General features: G+C 47.2%; 2 protein-coding genes across 13 annotated transcripts in view; both read right to left on the reverse strand.

Annotated features, from left to right (window-relative positions):
* Positions 1 to 259: 259 nt before the first annotated feature.
* On the reverse strand, positions 260 to 3,536 carry LOC126048240 (mitochondrial uncoupling protein 3-like). Of its 6 annotated transcripts, none has more exons than XM_049822965.1 (6): positions 3,427 to 3,536; positions 1,932 to 2,070; positions 1,564 to 1,774; positions 1,102 to 1,299; positions 844 to 945; positions 260 to 757 (listed from the first exon to the last, which is right to left on the reverse strand). In XM_049822965.1, the coding sequence occupies exons 1-6, from the start codon at positions 3,534 to 3,536 to the stop codon at positions 573 to 575; spliced, it is 945 nt and encodes a 314-aa protein (XP_049678922.1). In that variant the 3' UTR covers positions 260 to 572. The 6 variants fall into 6 exon arrangements, with proteins under 6 accessions (XP_049678922.1, XP_049678923.1, XP_049678918.1 ...); XM_049822966.1 differs by lacking the exon at positions 1,102 to 1,299 and having other exon boundaries at positions 265 to 378; positions 577 to 757; XM_049822961.1 differs by having other exon boundaries at positions 265 to 378; positions 577 to 757; positions 844 to 1,299.
* Positions 3,537 to 4,963: 1,427 nt separating this feature from the next.
* Positions 4,964 to 17,006, reverse strand: part of C2CD3 (C2 domain containing 3 centriole elongation regulator) — a 50,646-nt gene continuing 38,603 nt past the window's right edge. For 5 of the 7 annotated variants that reach the window (XM_049822939.1, XM_049822941.1, XM_049822940.1 and 2 more), the window contains 4 exons: positions 16,547 to 16,764; positions 13,515 to 14,562; positions 12,739 to 12,841; positions 4,964 to 5,099 (listed from right to left, as the gene is read on the reverse strand). In XM_049822939.1, the coding sequence (XP_049678896.1) occupies positions 4,965 to 5,099; positions 12,739 to 12,841; positions 13,515 to 14,562; positions 16,547 to 16,764 (1,504 nt within the window). In that variant the 3' untranslated portion in view covers position 4,964. Of the gene's footprint in view, positions 5,100 to 12,738; positions 12,842 to 13,514; positions 14,563 to 15,695; positions 16,041 to 16,546; positions 16,765 to 17,006 lie in introns of those variants that run through there. The other 2 variants (XM_049822942.1, XM_049822945.1) reach the window with 2 other exon arrangements.

Here is a 17,006-nt window from a genome sequence, read left to right on the forward strand (position 1 = left end):
CTGCCGCCACTGGGAAGCGATGCTCTTCCCTCCTGGAAAACCTATAAACTTTTTTTCTTCCTCTCTCAACTCCCCTCTGGAAACCTCCGTTTTTCCACATTTCTCCACAAACATCGTCATTTGTCCTTTCATCTCGCCGGTCCCTCTTGGGGGGGATCCCCATCGGGTTGGGGGGTGTTCAGCGTCACTGCTCCCTTGCTGCTTCAGCAATTAATATAATTTACTCCTGTGTCTCGCCAACACTGGCGAGAGGGGCTGGGGTGGGATGGGGGTCAGGATTGCACCGGCCGGGCCAGCACCGCGACGCGCTGCAGCTGCTCGTAGGAGACGAACATCACCACGTTCCAGGAGCCGAGCCGCAGGAAGGAGGGGACGAACCTGCGCCAGGAAAAGCAGCGCTGGAGGGGACATCGCGGGGACACCCCTGTGGTCCCCAATGCCCTGCCTGGCGCTCCAGTGGCGGCATGTGGGTTAGGCATGCTGCGGTGTGAAGCGAAGCCAGCCCACGCCAGTGTCCGTGCGCATTGTTGTGCTGAGTTTGGCAGTGCTCAGTGGGGGGCACGTCCCCAAACTCACCCCTTGTAGAAGCCGGCGAGGCCGTCCTGCATCAGCAGGGCCAGGAAGCAGCTGAGCACGTTCCGGTACTGCCCGGGACCAGCGTTCATGTACCGCGTCTTCACCACGTCCACTGGTGATGCCACCACTGTGGCACAGAAGCCGGCCCCGAAGGCGGCCACAAAGTGGCAGGGGACGTTGTCTGCGGGGCAGAGGCAGGGATTGAGGGTCGCGGGGACAGGGACAGCACCCGGCCGTGTTCCCCCCCCAAGCTGGCACCATCCTCACCTGTCATCAGCTGTGCCCGCAGCAGCGCGTCCTTAATGAGATCGTAGGTGACGAGCTCCCCACAGTTGATGATGGCGTTGCGGGCGATGTTGGGCAGAGTCCCTGCGTGGGAAGGTGGTGGCATTGGGGAGGGCAGTCGCATCCCCTCCTGGAGCATCCCAGATGGGTGCTCCAGCCTTGCTGTCCCCATCCCCATTTCATCCCTGGCCCCTTCCTCATCCCTGTTCCCATCCCATCCTTGTCCCCATCCTCCCCTACCTCTCCAGAGCCCGCGGACGCCCTCCTCCCTGGCGATGGTGCGGTAGGCATCCATGGTGCCGCTGTACCGACGGACGCCGTCTGGCTGCACCCCGTTGGCCTGGAACCGTACCTTGACCACGTCGGTGGGCTGGGCACATGTCACCGCCACCGCCCCCGTTGTGCAGCCCGCCAGCACCCGTGCTGCCAGCCCTGTGCCTGGAGAGGGGAGGCGCTGGGACCCCCGGCCCTGTGGGGACCCCCCGGCTGCCTGGGGACCCCCGGGACGAGGGGTCTGGGGTGGGGTGGGGGAGGTTGCTTAGCAGGGGGGGCTTCTTGGTGGGGGTTGTGCACCCAGGGTGGGTTGTTCACTCCCCCCTCCCCGGGGTGGGCTGCTTCCCATCGGGGTGCTCTGGGAGAGGGTTGTGCATCAGGAGAGAGGGGGGTGCACAGGGACGGGGTCCCGACCACCTGGACACTCACTTTCAGCACCCTTGGGGGTGTAGAGCTGCTTCACCGAGTCGTACAGCCCGATGCGGATGGAGGCGAAGCTCATCTGCCGCTGCAGCCCGGCCGCCAGCCCGCTGTAGAGGCTGCGGGGTCCCTCCGTCCTCACCATGGTGCTCAGCGTCCCCAAAACACCCCGGTACTCCACGGTGCCGATGCTCCGGGGGATCCGCACCTCACCTTGGATCTGCGGGATGCCAACTGCGTCACCCTGCCCTCTGCCCACACCTCCCCCAAAACCCCCACCAGCTCTGGGGTGGAGCTGGCGGGGGGGGGGGGCTGACCATTGTGGGGTGCTCCCTCTGACTGTGGGATTTGGGGATGGGGGGGTTGGCGGATCATACCTGCAGCCGCACTTTGGCAGTGTCCAGGGGGAAGGTGCAGAGGTCAGCGATGCAGCCGGCCACCCCGGCACTGACGAACTTCATGGCGGCTGTCGGGGGCACCTCGGGGGGCTTCAGACCCACCATCGTGGCAGAGGGGCTGGAAGGAAAGGGGAGGGGGTTTGTGCAGAGCCAGGATACTGCATCAGCTTCAAGCAGGTGTCCGGTTTGGGGACGGAGGTGACAATGCACCACGGTGGCTCTCGCTGGCTTCGGACAACCCCGAAAGCCAAATCCTGCCCCATTTCTGCGCCTGCATCCCTGGGGAAACTCAGGCACGGGGCTTCCTCGCTCAGCCAGGGGCTGGCATGGGATTCACCACTGCCCACCCTGCCCTATCCGCCCCCCAGCCAAAATGGGGGGTGCTCGGTGAGAGCGTCTCCCCCAGGGTGACCTGCCCAGGGCCAGGTCCCCCGTGGCCTCACCGTAGGGACCTCGGCACCGTGTCCTGGCTCCTGCCTTACACCCCTCTCTGCGCAGCCATTGCCCTGAGAGCTGGCTCCTTGGCCCCCCCTTTATATAGCAACCAGGAGGAGATTCCAGCGGCTGCCGGGATCAGGTGACAGTGAAGCCCAGTTCCCCCAGTGGCATTTGAGCCGATGAGCGTGGGGCCACCCAGCACCCATGACAGGGTGGCTGTGTTTCAGCCCTCTGCTCCCCCACAGGACTCGGGCATGGGGGGTGTGTGGGGGGGTGTGTGTGTCCTGCCCAGACCACCAGCACCCATCACAGTACAGCTGTGGGAGAGCAGCGCCCAACAATGCGGTCCTGCCCATTTGCTGGCAGCTGGGACCTCAGGAACGGGGGAGTCATTTGGGTTTTTTAGCCTAAAGGCACTCTGGGAAGGACAAGATGCAGAAAACACTTGCCCAAGACTTTAAAAGCAAGCCATTCAGAGGCAAAGCAGCACCGAACACTGCCCTCCCCCCCCACCGTGGGGCAGGTCAGAGCCCTTTGCCCCTGGCACGGACCACGCAGACGGAATTCATCCCGGGCAGCTGCTGAGCTTGCCGGTGGGATTTCCTCTGCATGGTGCAACGTGTCCCCCGAGCTCACGTGGACCAGCCCAAGGGCAGGGGCCACGCGAGCAGCTCGGAGGTAAATCCCTCCCGTGTTTGTGCTCTGCATAATGAAAACCGTGATGCCCTTTCACGTGTGGCCGTGTGCTGGGTCTGTGGTCAAGGGGAAGGCACTGCCAGGAGGGACAGAGTTCAGGATGAGGCTGGAGGCCAAGAGTGGGGTGACAGCTCAAGGAATTCCCCTTTTCCTCCTTTTTCTTAAAACTCAAGTGTGTTTAACCCTTCATGCTATTTAGCACTACACGCACGTTCTCAAGAGATCGCACGTCCCCATTGACATGCAGAAAGCTTCCACTCTTGCGTGCGAGCTCGCCTTGCGCACGAGCACACAGGAGGGATTTCGAGCTGGTTTGATACCCTGAAGTCACCTTTGCTACCTCAATTGGGCTCCAGGCAGAAGCACATCTGGCGCTGACATCTCTCTCCGGCTGTCGGCTGTCATGTTTTCCTGGCTGGCTGGACCGTGCTCCACCACTGACCTAAACATAAGAGAGAGAAGTTGTTTATCTCACACCCTAAATAAAACACGAGTCAACATCGTCTCCTCCCCTATGACAGTGTTCCTGACCCAGCCAGCATCCCACCTGGGTTTTTGGGGACACTCGGGATGCATGTTCACATCCCCACCCTCGTCCAGCAAGGGGATGCATTTGCGGGAGAGAGGATGGGGGCTGCTGAGGCTGCGAGGGGGCAGCTTGCTGGAGGGTCAGAGCTCTGCAGGCAGCGTGCAGGCAGGGCAGAAGGGATTTTACCGCTGGGGTCTAACCCAGCACAGGCAAGTTGTGTGTTAATGCATTTAGGATTTCCTCTGTGAAAAACAAAACCGCAGAGATAGGAGGAAAAAGGGATGCTGACACTTTGGTTCCTTAAATCCTCAATGCAAAGCGTGGTTTGAAAAGCAGCTCTAATTTGGAGCATTCGGTCGCCTCCGAGATCTGACTCGTTCCATGTGGGCTGCACTATACAGCGGTATTCCATTACTTTGCAAAGCAGTGACCTTTACATCTGCCCCCGGCCACACCATCTTCCAGGAAGCATTTCCACGATGTCCTCTCCCGCTCGTTACTGGAGGCTCCTGGGGGAAGGAGTCCCATCCACCTGTTAATGACAAGCTCGTGACCTGGCAGCAGGACAATTTGCACCAGCCAACAAGAAACCAAGGGAATTTTATTGAAACACAAACACTGTAGAGCAGTACAAAAATAACTTAGCTCGGTTGGCATCAAAGTCTGTTATCCAAAAGGTACCTGACGTAAAAATGTACAAAAATAATTTAAAATATAAAAGTTCCATATTTCTAGTAAACCCCTTTTGTACACACATCAGTATTTTACAGTATCCTTGGCCTGTATTTACACAAGCACCTTGAGCACATACATTCCTCTAGAATCAGAAAATTACACTCCCCACCAACTATTTTTGGAAGGTCACTGGGGGAGGGAGCTCATCTTCCCTCCCCATCCACAGCACACGCTGGCAGGGAGGCAACAGTTCTTTGCTTGCCGATGGGATGGCAAATTTCTCACGTTCTCCATCCTTCGGCTGAAGAAAAAGGAGCTGTCTCAAAATGGGATGCTTTGTGTTTACTCAAAAAAAAAAAAAAAAAAAAAAGGTTAATGAATTTCAAATGAATAAATCCCAAAAATGGATTATCTGGAGACCAGATAACAGCTCATCGGTTACCCAAAGTGTTGAGACTCACTGGGGACTTGCCCTTGCAAGACACAAAGTCTCCCAGCTCCCCTTGGTTGACCACCAGGCTTTAAGTCTCTCTAACGGGATACCAATTAGGCAAATGAAAAATCAGATCCTGAAACCTATGGCTTCCATCTCGTCTTCCCTGGAGGCCCTGGCATTGCTGATGCGTCAGGCCGTGTCTCGGGAAGCAGCCACTGCGGACGGCCTCTCACCAATGCTATTCCTTCTTGGACAGCTGAGCAGAGAAGATCCTGGCGATTCTTTTGGTTTCCTCTTCCGAGAGATCGGCCACGGGCCTGGGACGATTCGGCCTTCGGTACGGGATCCCCTCTGGTACTGCTCCGCTTCTGCTCTGCGGAGAGAAGGAACAAGACGTTAGAGCCCTGCCAGTTCTGCCTTGCGCCTGTTTTCTGATTGTGGCAAACCGCGGGGTCATGCAGCGTGCAAGGAGTTGGACACACAGGAAAAAACCCTCATGATGTGTTTTCTGTTGCTCACCGGTTCTCCTTGGAGGATTTTTTTTCTCTTGTTCCGCACACTGAGACACAACTGTTTGGAAAAAGACCTGTTTGCTCCAACTGTTTGGAAAAAAATCCACGATGGTGAAATATTTCCCTGCCCAACACAATATTAGGTGCTGCAATGCTATTCTTTCTCAATGCTGCAGAAAGCAAAAGCTGAAGACCAAAATTAGAAAGGTCCAAGCCACACAGTTTGGCTCTGGCAAGTGAACTCTGAATTTGTGAATCCCTATCCTCAGCTAAAGTCATCTTGTATAAAGCCAAAAGGAATTACACCAGTGTGTTCACTGGGCTCTGATTCTCTGAATTTTGGGTTTTGATTATTATTTTATTTTTAATTTGCAGAACCACCTTGCAATGGAGAGGAAAGGCTCCTACACAACAAATCTAAGCCTGCTGACAAACTAGATGGGCCGGTCTCAGTTGCCTGCAGGGACTCCTAAGCAGCAGCAGCCCATGAGATGAAAACCACCATTTTAAGCATTTTAACATCATCCTTGGTTTGCATGCATCCTCCCAGCAGTCAGGCTTTCTCCCAGGGCAGATAATTTCAGCGTTCAAAGAAACTCGCATTTCTCCCCAACTAATTTAGGAGCCAGGTTGTGCCTGTGAAACACCGAGAAAGGAGAAATCTGGCCTCAGCTGCCCTTAGAGGCTGAAGCAAGTGGTGCTCATTTAGGACATGCTGCTCATTAGCTGCAGGGCCAGGACAGTCTGCTGGCAAGCAGGGTTGATTTGGAAAGCCGATACGACGGTCCGGCCTTTCCCCTACTTCGCTGGGCTGCTTCTCCATCCCAGCCGGGCTCAGCCTCGCTGGGCACAGTCACGGTGGTAAGGTCTCCTGAGGTGATCAGCTCCCTCCCATGAGAAACGGCACCAGGATCCTGTTCATGTGCGCTCCTCGCTTTGATGTGCACTCTTTGGAGGGGGGGAAATGGCTTTTTTGGGAATAAGCGGGTTTGGAGATTTCTTGTGTTTGGTTACCTGCACTTTACAGTCTCAGATGACAAGCACATTGAGTATTAGCTCTCCGACGGCATTGCTGGTGAAGACCCTTATAGGAAAACAGTCTGCAGATAAAAAACACACCCTGATCTATACATCCTGTGTTTGCTAGAGCTAGGGCAAAGCACAAGAGGCTAACTGTAAGCTAATTTAACACCAGCTACAATTTCTGCAAACAGACAAGACCATGAGAGGCCATAACCACAGACCAAGATTTCCTAAAGGACCATTTTCAGATATGCTGACCCAGCCTGCTCCGGCGCAGCCAGATTTGGGAGACAGATGGATCAATGCTCACAAAGATGATGGTTTTGGTCGCTGGCTGGCTGGTTAATAAAAAGGATGACAAGGGTGGGAACAGCTCATGTGGTTTCACATCCAACAGTGCAGAAAAGGCTTCCAACAAGCTAACGATAAATTCTTATACCCTAAATACCATCTCCTAGTTTCATTGGGCTAATTGTGTAAATTATGTGAATAGTGCTGCAAAAGACTTCAAACTGTATCCAGGAAAATGCTAAGGCTTGTAGTAATTTAAAACAGTGCCCACAATTATCATACTGAAAAATATACATCTATATTTACGAGAATCCTTGCTTTGTTTTTCTTTCTCCTTAATGCTGCTCTAGGATGATTTTTCCTAAAGCAAAATGTAAGACGCCGAGAGAGATTAAATGCAGACCTGGCAACATTAGGAGCTTAAAAACCACAAGAGAGAGATGCTTGTTGGACAAACCAACTCCCTTTGACAGCATATTCTGCTCAAGGTTGTCCAGAGAAGACCCTGTCAGTAGCTTATTCCTCCCATGCTGTTTTCTGTGCCAACTGTCTATGAAACAGCTGAAACATGAGTATTGGCTGGAGACAGACAGTAACCAGCTCATGCTGGCTCTGTGCTGGCCCCTGATCTTTGTACAGCATTCGTAAGCAGTTAATAGAGAAAAAATGTTCAAAGTGAAAGCTCAGAGGACTGGTAAGAGGGTTCTGGTTTTAGTGCATCAAGCAGCATTCGCTTCTGAACACCAGTTTTATATATTTGCAAAGAACCGGTATGGATCACCCTATCCCTTGGCCCAGGAAGGTCTGTAACTGTCACAAAAACAAAAAACCAAGGAAATTCTGGCTCTTAAATCTGATACACTGGCCAAGTGGCAGCTAGACAACCCTGCAATGCTTCTCTGCACTGGCACTGTACTTCAGAAACTCTCCTTTCCTTCCAGTTGCGATGTTGTTTGTCCTGTTGTACCCTGGAGGAGGCTACACCACTAACATACCTAAAAAAGATTGTCTGAACAACTACGTGCATGTGAAAAGCTTGCAGGAACTAACTGCAATATTAAAACCGAGGCAGGTTTACACTGTAGCAATGGCTCCCTATCAAATTCTCCAAACCATCCAATTAACCCTATTTCAAAGGGTCACGACACTGCACTTCCTACCTCTCACAATTCCCCTCTCATGCATACTTGTGCTACACACATCTTCATGCACAGCTGGGAACTGAGAGACAGCAACTCACATTTTGGATGTAAGAAATAAACACAGGTGGCTTTCACTGACCCAACAGGACATTTCTAACAAATTTCAGTGAGAGCAGCTGCATGTCCTGCAACTCAGAAGAGAAGATAAGATATCATATGGGATAAGATAAAGGAAAATAGAACTAAATTACCTTAAGAATCCCAGACCCACCTACCATCCCAGAGACAGCACAGCTGAGTATTTGTGCAGAAATGAAACGATGGGGTTTTTTGGCTTGCACAAACCCAGTGACCCAAACCAGCTGTAAAATAATCTTACCCTGGTTGTAAGAATTTGTAAAATTGATTCTAAATGAGAAATTAGATAAGATTTTCTCTTTTGTTCTTAGAGTTAACAATCCAGAGGTGCCACAGTACTTCTCCTGCCTCAGGTGAAGCCAGGGGCATGTCACAAACTGAATTGTTCCTGATCAACTCTGGTTGGCCAAAGAGGCTGCTGCAGAAAATGCTGCCCCTCGCTCACATTTTGCCATCAGTGCAATAATATACCTTGAAAGAGCACTGTACTCTAAAAGCAAAAATACCACAGAAGAGCAGGTGTCTGCTGCTATCAGATGACACCAAGGCAACGGATAGCAGTTCACATGCTCCGGACTGTCAGTAAACAAGGTGTGTTCAGAAAACATACCGCTTGCATACTGTTTCAGATAGAAGTGGCTAAAATACTCCTCCCTCCAATTTTCATACCGTGTGTCCATTTATAGCAACGCAGAGGTGTGAAGAGGCATGTATCTATCCAAAGGACCTTCCTAAAAATGAACTTCCAGCTGTGGGAAAGGTTTAGCAGCATTTCTTGCTGCTATTCTACAGGCACAGGTGTGAACCAAAATGAGAGAAGTTTAAAACCACATTTAACACTCCCAGCTCACACAGATGATCAGAAGCCATATGAAATTACACTTGCAGGTTTAGCTTCACTGACAGTTTTGGGATATGGCTATAGGAAAGAGCTCCACTTCTATACTTACATCTGTATAAAGCTATTTTTCTTTGAAATATGCAAATTCCTCACACATATAACATTTAGCAAGACATTCTAGCCTCAATGCTCCATTTTTAAGACGCTCCTTTGATACATCAAACAGGCTGTTTCAAACAGTCAAAAGTTTTAACCTTCTGCATAGTTTCAAGAGCACACAACTGAAATGTCATGTTTACACCATTTGTTGCCTCCGAAACAGGCTTTGCCAGTTCGGATACGACCTAAGCACAAGCAGTGCTTGCCCTGGGTTTCTCCTTCTTCTAAGCCAACGGAGTCACACACTCCAAGTATCTCATGCTTAGCCATGAAGCACACACATTTAATCAGAAAGGTACAAGAGGAAAGAGGACTTGCGCACAGAAGATCATGCTTCACTTTTCTTTTTATAGAAATGGCAGTGATATGGCAGGACACTTAAACCAGCCGAGGATTATCTAATTGCTGTGTGCCAGGGATTGGAGTAAAGCAAACAGATTTATTAGCATTTTATACATCTTGGGGTGTGTGTGTTGCTTATTTCAAGGTCAAAGAATTCTGGTAACCAAGGCAGAGAATGTTTTGGCCCTGTGGCTCAGCAAGTTTAATGGCTAGGTTTTTTTGTGCACAGTGATGAAGGAGTGAAAACAGATCTGTGTTAATAGGCTACAACCTACCCCTGGAGTGACCTTGCACCTACTGCTGCTTTCTGGACAGGAAAAGGTTTGTATGAAATCACAGACCACAGCCAGCAACTCCGAAATGGATGCGAAGAACACAGCCACCTTTTCTTTTTTTCTGATCATGAAAATGAAAGACAACGTCAGCATTTCTGTTCAGCAGGTTAGGAGGACAAATTCAGCAAGTCAAAGCCTTAGCTCTGTTCTCTGGGTAAGCTGAGTAAGGAAAAAGAAGGGCTTTAGTGGCTGCGACTGAAATGGGAGCAGATCAAGAAGCAGCATTACAACCAAGAAAGGATGTTTGGACCGTTGCTAGCCATCTGTATTTTTAGAACAGATAAAAGCCTGTTATTCTGAATCTGCCTAAGTCTGTGTTATAAAAGTGTTATTTATAATTTACACTGAAGGTAGATCTATGTATATACAAATATTAATTATTCTGAGTAAAACCGGTTTCCATATAAGTTTCCTATCCTTTTGGAATATTCATAGAGGTGTGTGTGTGTGGGGGAAATCATGATATTCTAATGAAAAGTTTATTAACTCTCCAAGTTTTTGAATACTTCCTCCTGCCCTGCAAAAACCCAGCTTCATTACCAGTAGACTGGGCCAATTCTGAAAGGCAGCAAGCCTTAATATCGGTTTCCCAGCCAGCATCTCATTGGAATCACATTCAAATGTTTTTACCCTAGCATATGATTGCCCCAAACCCTGACCAGAATCCATGTTGCAGTGCCCTCTGTGTGAAACACACACCTAGAGAGATTAAGTTTTTGCCCTGAAAAATCAGCAATAGTATATAAAACAACATAGAACACACGAACGCAGTAAAGGCAAAGAGGGAGGAGAAGGGAGGCCAGGGGCAGCAGTCAGAAATAAGATTTGGATAGTAATCCACACACCTACACAATGGCTCAGATTCATTTAAAAAATAGTTGTAGCTTTACAGTAAATACGATAGTGTTGGATGCTGTTAAGTTCAGCCATGAACTTGGGATACTTTTCCCTAAGTTGAATCAGGAAATGCCTGGAGAAGGGCTACGAGGAGAAAAATGCAAAGCTGATCACTGAACTTGTAAAGCATCAGAAGTTGAACCAGGACTTATGGATCAGACAGGACAGCAGGTGACCAGTGTGGAAGAGGAGAGCTGGGAAAGACCTCAAGAACTGAAAGCCTGAGTCTGATGGAATGGAGAAAAAAGGTAAAAAAATTTCCCATTCCATGAGGCTCTGCAAAACTCAGGTCCCTGGAAGGTGACCACAGCATCTGGGCTAAGGCTTGAGCTGCTGCAGCACCTTCTCAGATCCCCATGTCCTCACAGCACGAGCTAAGAAAACCCTTTTGTCTCAAAATGCTGCCAGCTCACTTGACGTGGCTGCCCACTTCACCTCCTAGCTGTTTCTTCATCATTTTGCATAGGAAGACAGGGAAACTGGGGAGTCAGACAAGACAGGGAGAGGAGGCAGGAACACTAGGGAGGCCAGGAGAGAGGTTTGCCAGCTGCCACGTGAGCGAGAGGGGACTGCTGATCTTCAGACGAGAACAGCTCCGATTTCAGCCTTGCTGTCACGCTCTGTGTTTGCTGAATTGCACAGAAACCAAACAAACCCAGATTTAGAAACTGATGTTCTTAAGGCTAATTAAGGACAAAATTATGAGAAAGCAGTTTTCCTGAACTCTGTTTTACCATTGGCATAAACTTCTTGTTCTTCATACAGGGTGTTTGATGCTGGGGGCACAACACGAGGCACAACTGAGTCCTGTCTCAACAGACCCCTACAAGTGCTACAGTGAAGGATTAGCTGTAGCTAATCCTGGAATTAAGCTGGTTTAAGGTCAGCTATATCCAAATAGTGCTAATATTCTCCCTAATTATTAACCACTTTCAGGAGTGTGTTTCTAGCCACTAAGCTTAGCACTGCGGAGAGAGGGAATTCAAGTAAAGCTGGTATTAATATTAAACCGTAGGTTTCAGTGATGATTTGCAGATGCACAGAAAGACATGGTGCTTCCACAGGAAGAACCAGAGCTAACTCTGCAGAGAAAGCAAAACTCAGAAGCGGGGGCATGACAGTGAGACAGAGGGGAAGGGGGTATCAGTGACAGAGGCAAACATGGAGAATTTGAAGGAGATTCCAGAGGAGAAACACATCTGAGATTCTGCTTCTGATTTAATCCAAAATATTTAGACACAACATGAAAAGTATGCTTAACAAACACTAAGACACACTGCAGTCTAGGTGCTATAATCAAGATACATCTTAGGATCCTTGAAGCATACTATGCCCAAGACTCCCTCATAGAGGTCTCTGCTTTCATCAGGAATAAGTTTCAAGGGCTTTAGGAGAAGATAATGTTACATAAATCAGAAGAAAAATAATTTTTACAACACAAATCAGCAAAAAGTCAGGTATATTACCTGAGCTGTAAACATGTTCATTAATTTAAAGTAGTTTCCATTGCTTCAGCACTATTAGATCCCGCCTGTTTCTGTTCTATTTAATCAAGCAAGCTGTTTCTAATTACATAAATGTTCCTTACAGCATTTGTTTCATAGGTCATAAGGAGGGGAACCAACACATTATCTTTTCTGGGAGTGGTAAACAAACAACACAGCTGCTGCAGCGCCCAGGTCCACATCAACATCCACAGCAAAGCTATGGCTGGAAAAGAATAATATGTAGACCTCAAAACAACTGAGCCACAAACCTCTTGCAGTAAATTAATGTTTATGCACATAAAACCACCTATGAAACAGCAAAAGCAATCAACGGCGTTCGCATATGAGAAACGATCACTCCAGCTATTTTACTATTCCCTCCATCATAGAACAGTTACTTGATACCTCTCAAGGAGAGGCTCTCTTGCTGCAAACTCCCTCATTTCACTCTGACCTAAAAGATATAAATTGGTGTCATAATTACAAGTTACAGCTTGTGTCCTCAAAATTAGGCACCTTACCTCCCATTAAAGCACAGAGAAGTGTGGAGTGAGCACCTGCCACTTCTACTGACCCCAATGGAGAAGAGCAACATTTGCTATTGTATATAGACAAACTGGTTAACATAAATGCCTAAGTGCCACCCACAACGCAGCCATGAATGTTAAAAATGATTCTCACAGAGAGAAGAGGTATCAGAAAGATTCTCCTTGACTTGATTTGGAAACCATCACCTCTAACCTGAGCGCAGACAGGCAAAGAAAGGGAGAGGTACTTTTGTTCCTGCTTTGACAAACAGACTGCGTTAAGCTAGGACAATAAAGTAAAGGATGTCCCATACTTACTTTCAGAGCTGCAGAAGGATGAGAAGAAATGCTGAGCAGTCTCATGGAGGCTTCCATCTGCTGGGGTGGAAGGAAGAAGTTGGGAACAACAACAGGATCAGATCTGAGCAGAACTGTTAAGGAACAACCTTTGGCAGCATGTAGTTGCACAGAGCTCCACAGGAGCTGCAGATTTGGAATGCCTGACTGTAACAGCTGTTAATGGATCCCAGATGCTGAATCTCATTCATTTAATCAATATTCCATCATTCTGAACACTTGTTTCTCTCACCTGGCCTCACAGAGCATGGACACCAACTTGCTTTACAATAATACCTCACATGTTTGTAGAGTACTTCATCCTGAAAAAATTCCAACACGACTTAGTGAAACTGAATGTGAGATTTGGCATCTGTGCAAGAAACGTGGCAAGTGTTTTAAATGCAAAATAAACTATGTTTCTTTTAATACAGAAGAAACACAAGAGCTATAATAGTGCCAACATGGGGGGAAAAAAATGCAAGATGACTTGTTGAAACTACCCAAAATGAAATAACTCTCATGGATCACAGAATATATTTGTTACAAATGGTAAGGAAGTCATCACTACGCTGCGCAAAACACAACATAACAAGGTCTTCCAGTACCTTCCGAGGTCATCAATTCTAAACTCATTTCCCAGGGAAAAGCTCCACACGGTGAATTTCTCTTTCCTGAGGCCAGTCAGATTCTAACCAAGAAATAAGACAGGCTCCTTGAATGCAATGTGTGCTTAAGAAAAGAGAAAAGAAGGATACAAAACAATTTTTGGTTTGGCAGACTTTTCTAACTCTTCCAGTGGGTCTTCACTACTGTCATCAGAAAAGCTTTCACCGTTTCCTTCTGAGCCTGCTTGGGCTGATACACTCTTAACACAGATCTCATCAGACCCACTTTCTTCCTCATCTTGACGATCTTCATTTACAACCTCACTGTTTGCCTCTTTCTCTCTTTCTGTGTTTTTTGCATTGGTTAAACCAACATCTGGTGGAAATTCCACTAGTTCTTTGGAGACTGCATGAAACTCTACATTTTGCTCTACAGGTTTAGTGTTAAATGCTCTGTCCCAATCACAATTTCCATTTTCTACATGGCCGTTGGCTGTTCGATGCACTTCTGACAAATGAGTAGGCTGAAACAGCTCTTTCTCCGTTGTTTCTGTGCCACTACTCAAGCTTTGAAAGCCTTCTGTTACTGCCCAAGGACTGCTCTCATCTGCCTGGAGGCTAATGCATGGGCTAAGGGCGGTGAGCGTGCTTTGGTTGTCACCTTGTAGTATGCCAGAGAAGGTGCTGCTCCGTCTGCTGTTTCCTGTTTGGAAACAATCTATATCCACCAAGCGCTGATCTTCAGGCCCCAAGACTATAGGCTGCTGGTCAGCAGCCTGCTCCACTTCAGATAGCACACTGGACCAGGGACTAGTTTTGTCTGTTACGGTTGTTATTTCGTTAAGAGTTCGTGGTTCTATAACATCTTCTTCATATTCTTCTTCACTGTGTGGCTGGATGGCAAAAGCACCTTCATCTTCCTGGATGTAGTCCGTTGGCAAAGGATGCTCATCTTCAGGGATGGCCTGGTCTAGAAATTCATGCAACATGTGTCTCTCAAACACAGATCTCCCAAAAGAGCATGGCTGCTGCGTATCACTGCAAACGCTGGGTGAGTCCAACTCAAGTTGGCCTTGACATACTTCAGGTCCGGCTTCTTCATCCTTCTGGCTGGGTGCATACGTAGCACCCAGCTTTCTGCTGCTGTCTTGATGCACATTAGAAGATTCCTTACTATTTTTAGTTATAGTCTGTAAGTCTGATTAACAGAAAACAGCATCAGTAAATGCACAGAACAACAACTCACCTTTTACCTGATTTATTTGGGCTTTCTGCAGCAAATCAGATATGTAAGAATGGTTAGTAGTTAAACATTCACAGCTTTGTCAAACACTGCTGATGTGATCACATTCTGCTCTCTACTATTGACAAGGCCAGGAGAAGGACAGAAATGCTAATGAAAAAAGGAAATGTTCACGATGAAATACTGGGAAATAAGTAGAAATACCTACATCAATATAAAGAAAAAAAATTGGGACAGTGAAAATACTCTGATATACAAAGTACACCTAAAGCAAATGGAAAAAATTCCTATTGCTTGGAGTGGCTAAAAACAGTCTGGACAGATCAGACCACATGGGAAGGAGAGAGGAATAATCTAGACAGGAAAGACAGATAATCTTACCACCTTTTCCTCTCATAGCTTCCCCAGTTTAATGTAGGGGCCCAGAAGACACAGTTCCTACTGATATTCTCCAGCTTTCAGTTCAATTTACCAACTCGAATCAAATGACAGACAATTAAATATTCATAAAACAGTAATTCACTCAAGGCTATTGCTCAGTTGTGGTGGTAAAATTGTAGAGTCTGAAAACAGAGAGCTGCCTGTGCTCCTAACACAGGCTCTGAAAAGAGGTGATTGGATTAGGAGCCTAACATTAATAAAATCTATACAATCCTAAGAATCTCTGGGGATTTTATAAATTCTTTAAAAAGCCACAGTCACCTATTTTTGGTTCCTAGTTAGCAGCAGATCCTATTAATTTCTTGCATTCTTTGAGAAATTAGTTCACCACTATTAGGTTAAATGGCAACCTACTGCTACTGCAAGGCAAGAGAAAAAGTCTTGCTATAAGGTAATGATGGAGAACATTTGGAAAAGGAGGAGTTTGAGACAGATTGTAGAAGACAGCACATAAAGAAGCAGTAAAAACAACTGATGAGAAGGGGAACAAAAAGAGCAAAACCCTGGAGAAGAAAAAGAAACAAAATGAGAAGATCAAGGTGGTGATATAAGAATGGCAAGTTCTGGCATAATAGAAACGTGCCCTTCAACTCCATCTCTTGGAAGTGCTGCTTCCCTGTAGGTAGCCACAGGCAGAAACAGCACTGAGTAACTTTTCAACTGGCAGCGCTCTGAGCCACAGTTTATTCTCTATTCTGATAAACTGTTTTAAAAGGACCAGCATGGATTTGATTTCCTAGTCATTTTGCTACTCACAGCACCTTTGGTATGAGATCAGAGTGGCATGAACAGTTAAGCTAACATTAAATTAACTGCAGCCAGTGAGCGGTCTAGTGCTGAGATGAAGAGCGGTTACAACAGAGCTGTTAGAAATGCCAGGCAGAGTGAAAAAACGTACATCTGAAAACAAGGTGTACAAAGAGATATGGTTTACCTTCCCTGTTGTGTCATACTCCATCCTTATTAAGGATGTCATTCTGTGTCCAACAGCACTAACGATAGGGAAAAATAATTGTGCTGATGCCTCTAAAAGAGGAAATGTATTGAAGGTGATAAACAGAAAAGAAGCCGCTCACTAAGAGCTTTGTCTTACATATCCTAAAAAAGCCTTATTTTAGCTATTCATCATAGGGCATAAATTTCACCTGAAAACAGAGATACGCCAGTTCCTATTAGCAAAGAACCACAGACTCAGCTCTGTACCCTTCTGTGGACTGCTCTTCTGCAAGACCTCCCTTCTGCTGAACAGACATTGGAATTTAAGGAGAATTTAGGCTATCTAGAGAGGGCCCTAACTCCCACCTAATCTTCCTTCTGAATGTTTCAGTTCAACCTTACCATTACTGACAGGAGTTTGAAAGTCTCTCTGAAGCATTCTCCCAACAGACCAACACACGCTGATTACCAACACCCAGGAACTGGTTCCGATTACGCAAGAAATTTCAAGATACTTTAAGGCAGCTTCTGACAAAAAAATCCAAACCAAGTGACAACTTACCATTGATTAGGCTGCTGACCTTAGACACCAATTGACTAGATTTTTCCAAAAGATGGCATCCATTGGGATCCTCTTCTCTGCTCATCAAGCCCCGATGATCACTCTCCCGCTCCTCACGACTTGGTTTGGATGCGTTACCATAACTGAAGTCAGGAAAAGACCTGGTCAGCTTCTGACTGAAGTATCTTTGAACCTCATCCAGCTCACTCAAGTTTTTTCTGTAAGCAGTGGTAAGAAATTTGGTAAGAGAAAAAAAAGCCTGCAGCAGATTGGTTCTATTGGTTCTGTCTATTGTTCCAGACAACAATGTTTAAACATGCAAATACAAGATTAAGGCTTAGTATTGAAAAATAGATCAGTAGGTAAGTGTTCATGTTGTCTGTCTAAGTAAAAGGACAACACTTACTAAAGAATAAATGCTGAATCAGCTATGAATAAATTTAGGCTGGAAGTTAAAAAA

The sequence above is a fragment of the Accipiter gentilis genome, chromosome 19, assembly GCF_929443795.1.
Source record: "Accipiter gentilis chromosome 19, bAccGen1.1, whole genome shotgun sequence".
Taxonomy (NCBI): Eukaryota; Metazoa; Chordata; class Aves; order Accipitriformes; family Accipitridae; genus Astur; species Astur gentilis.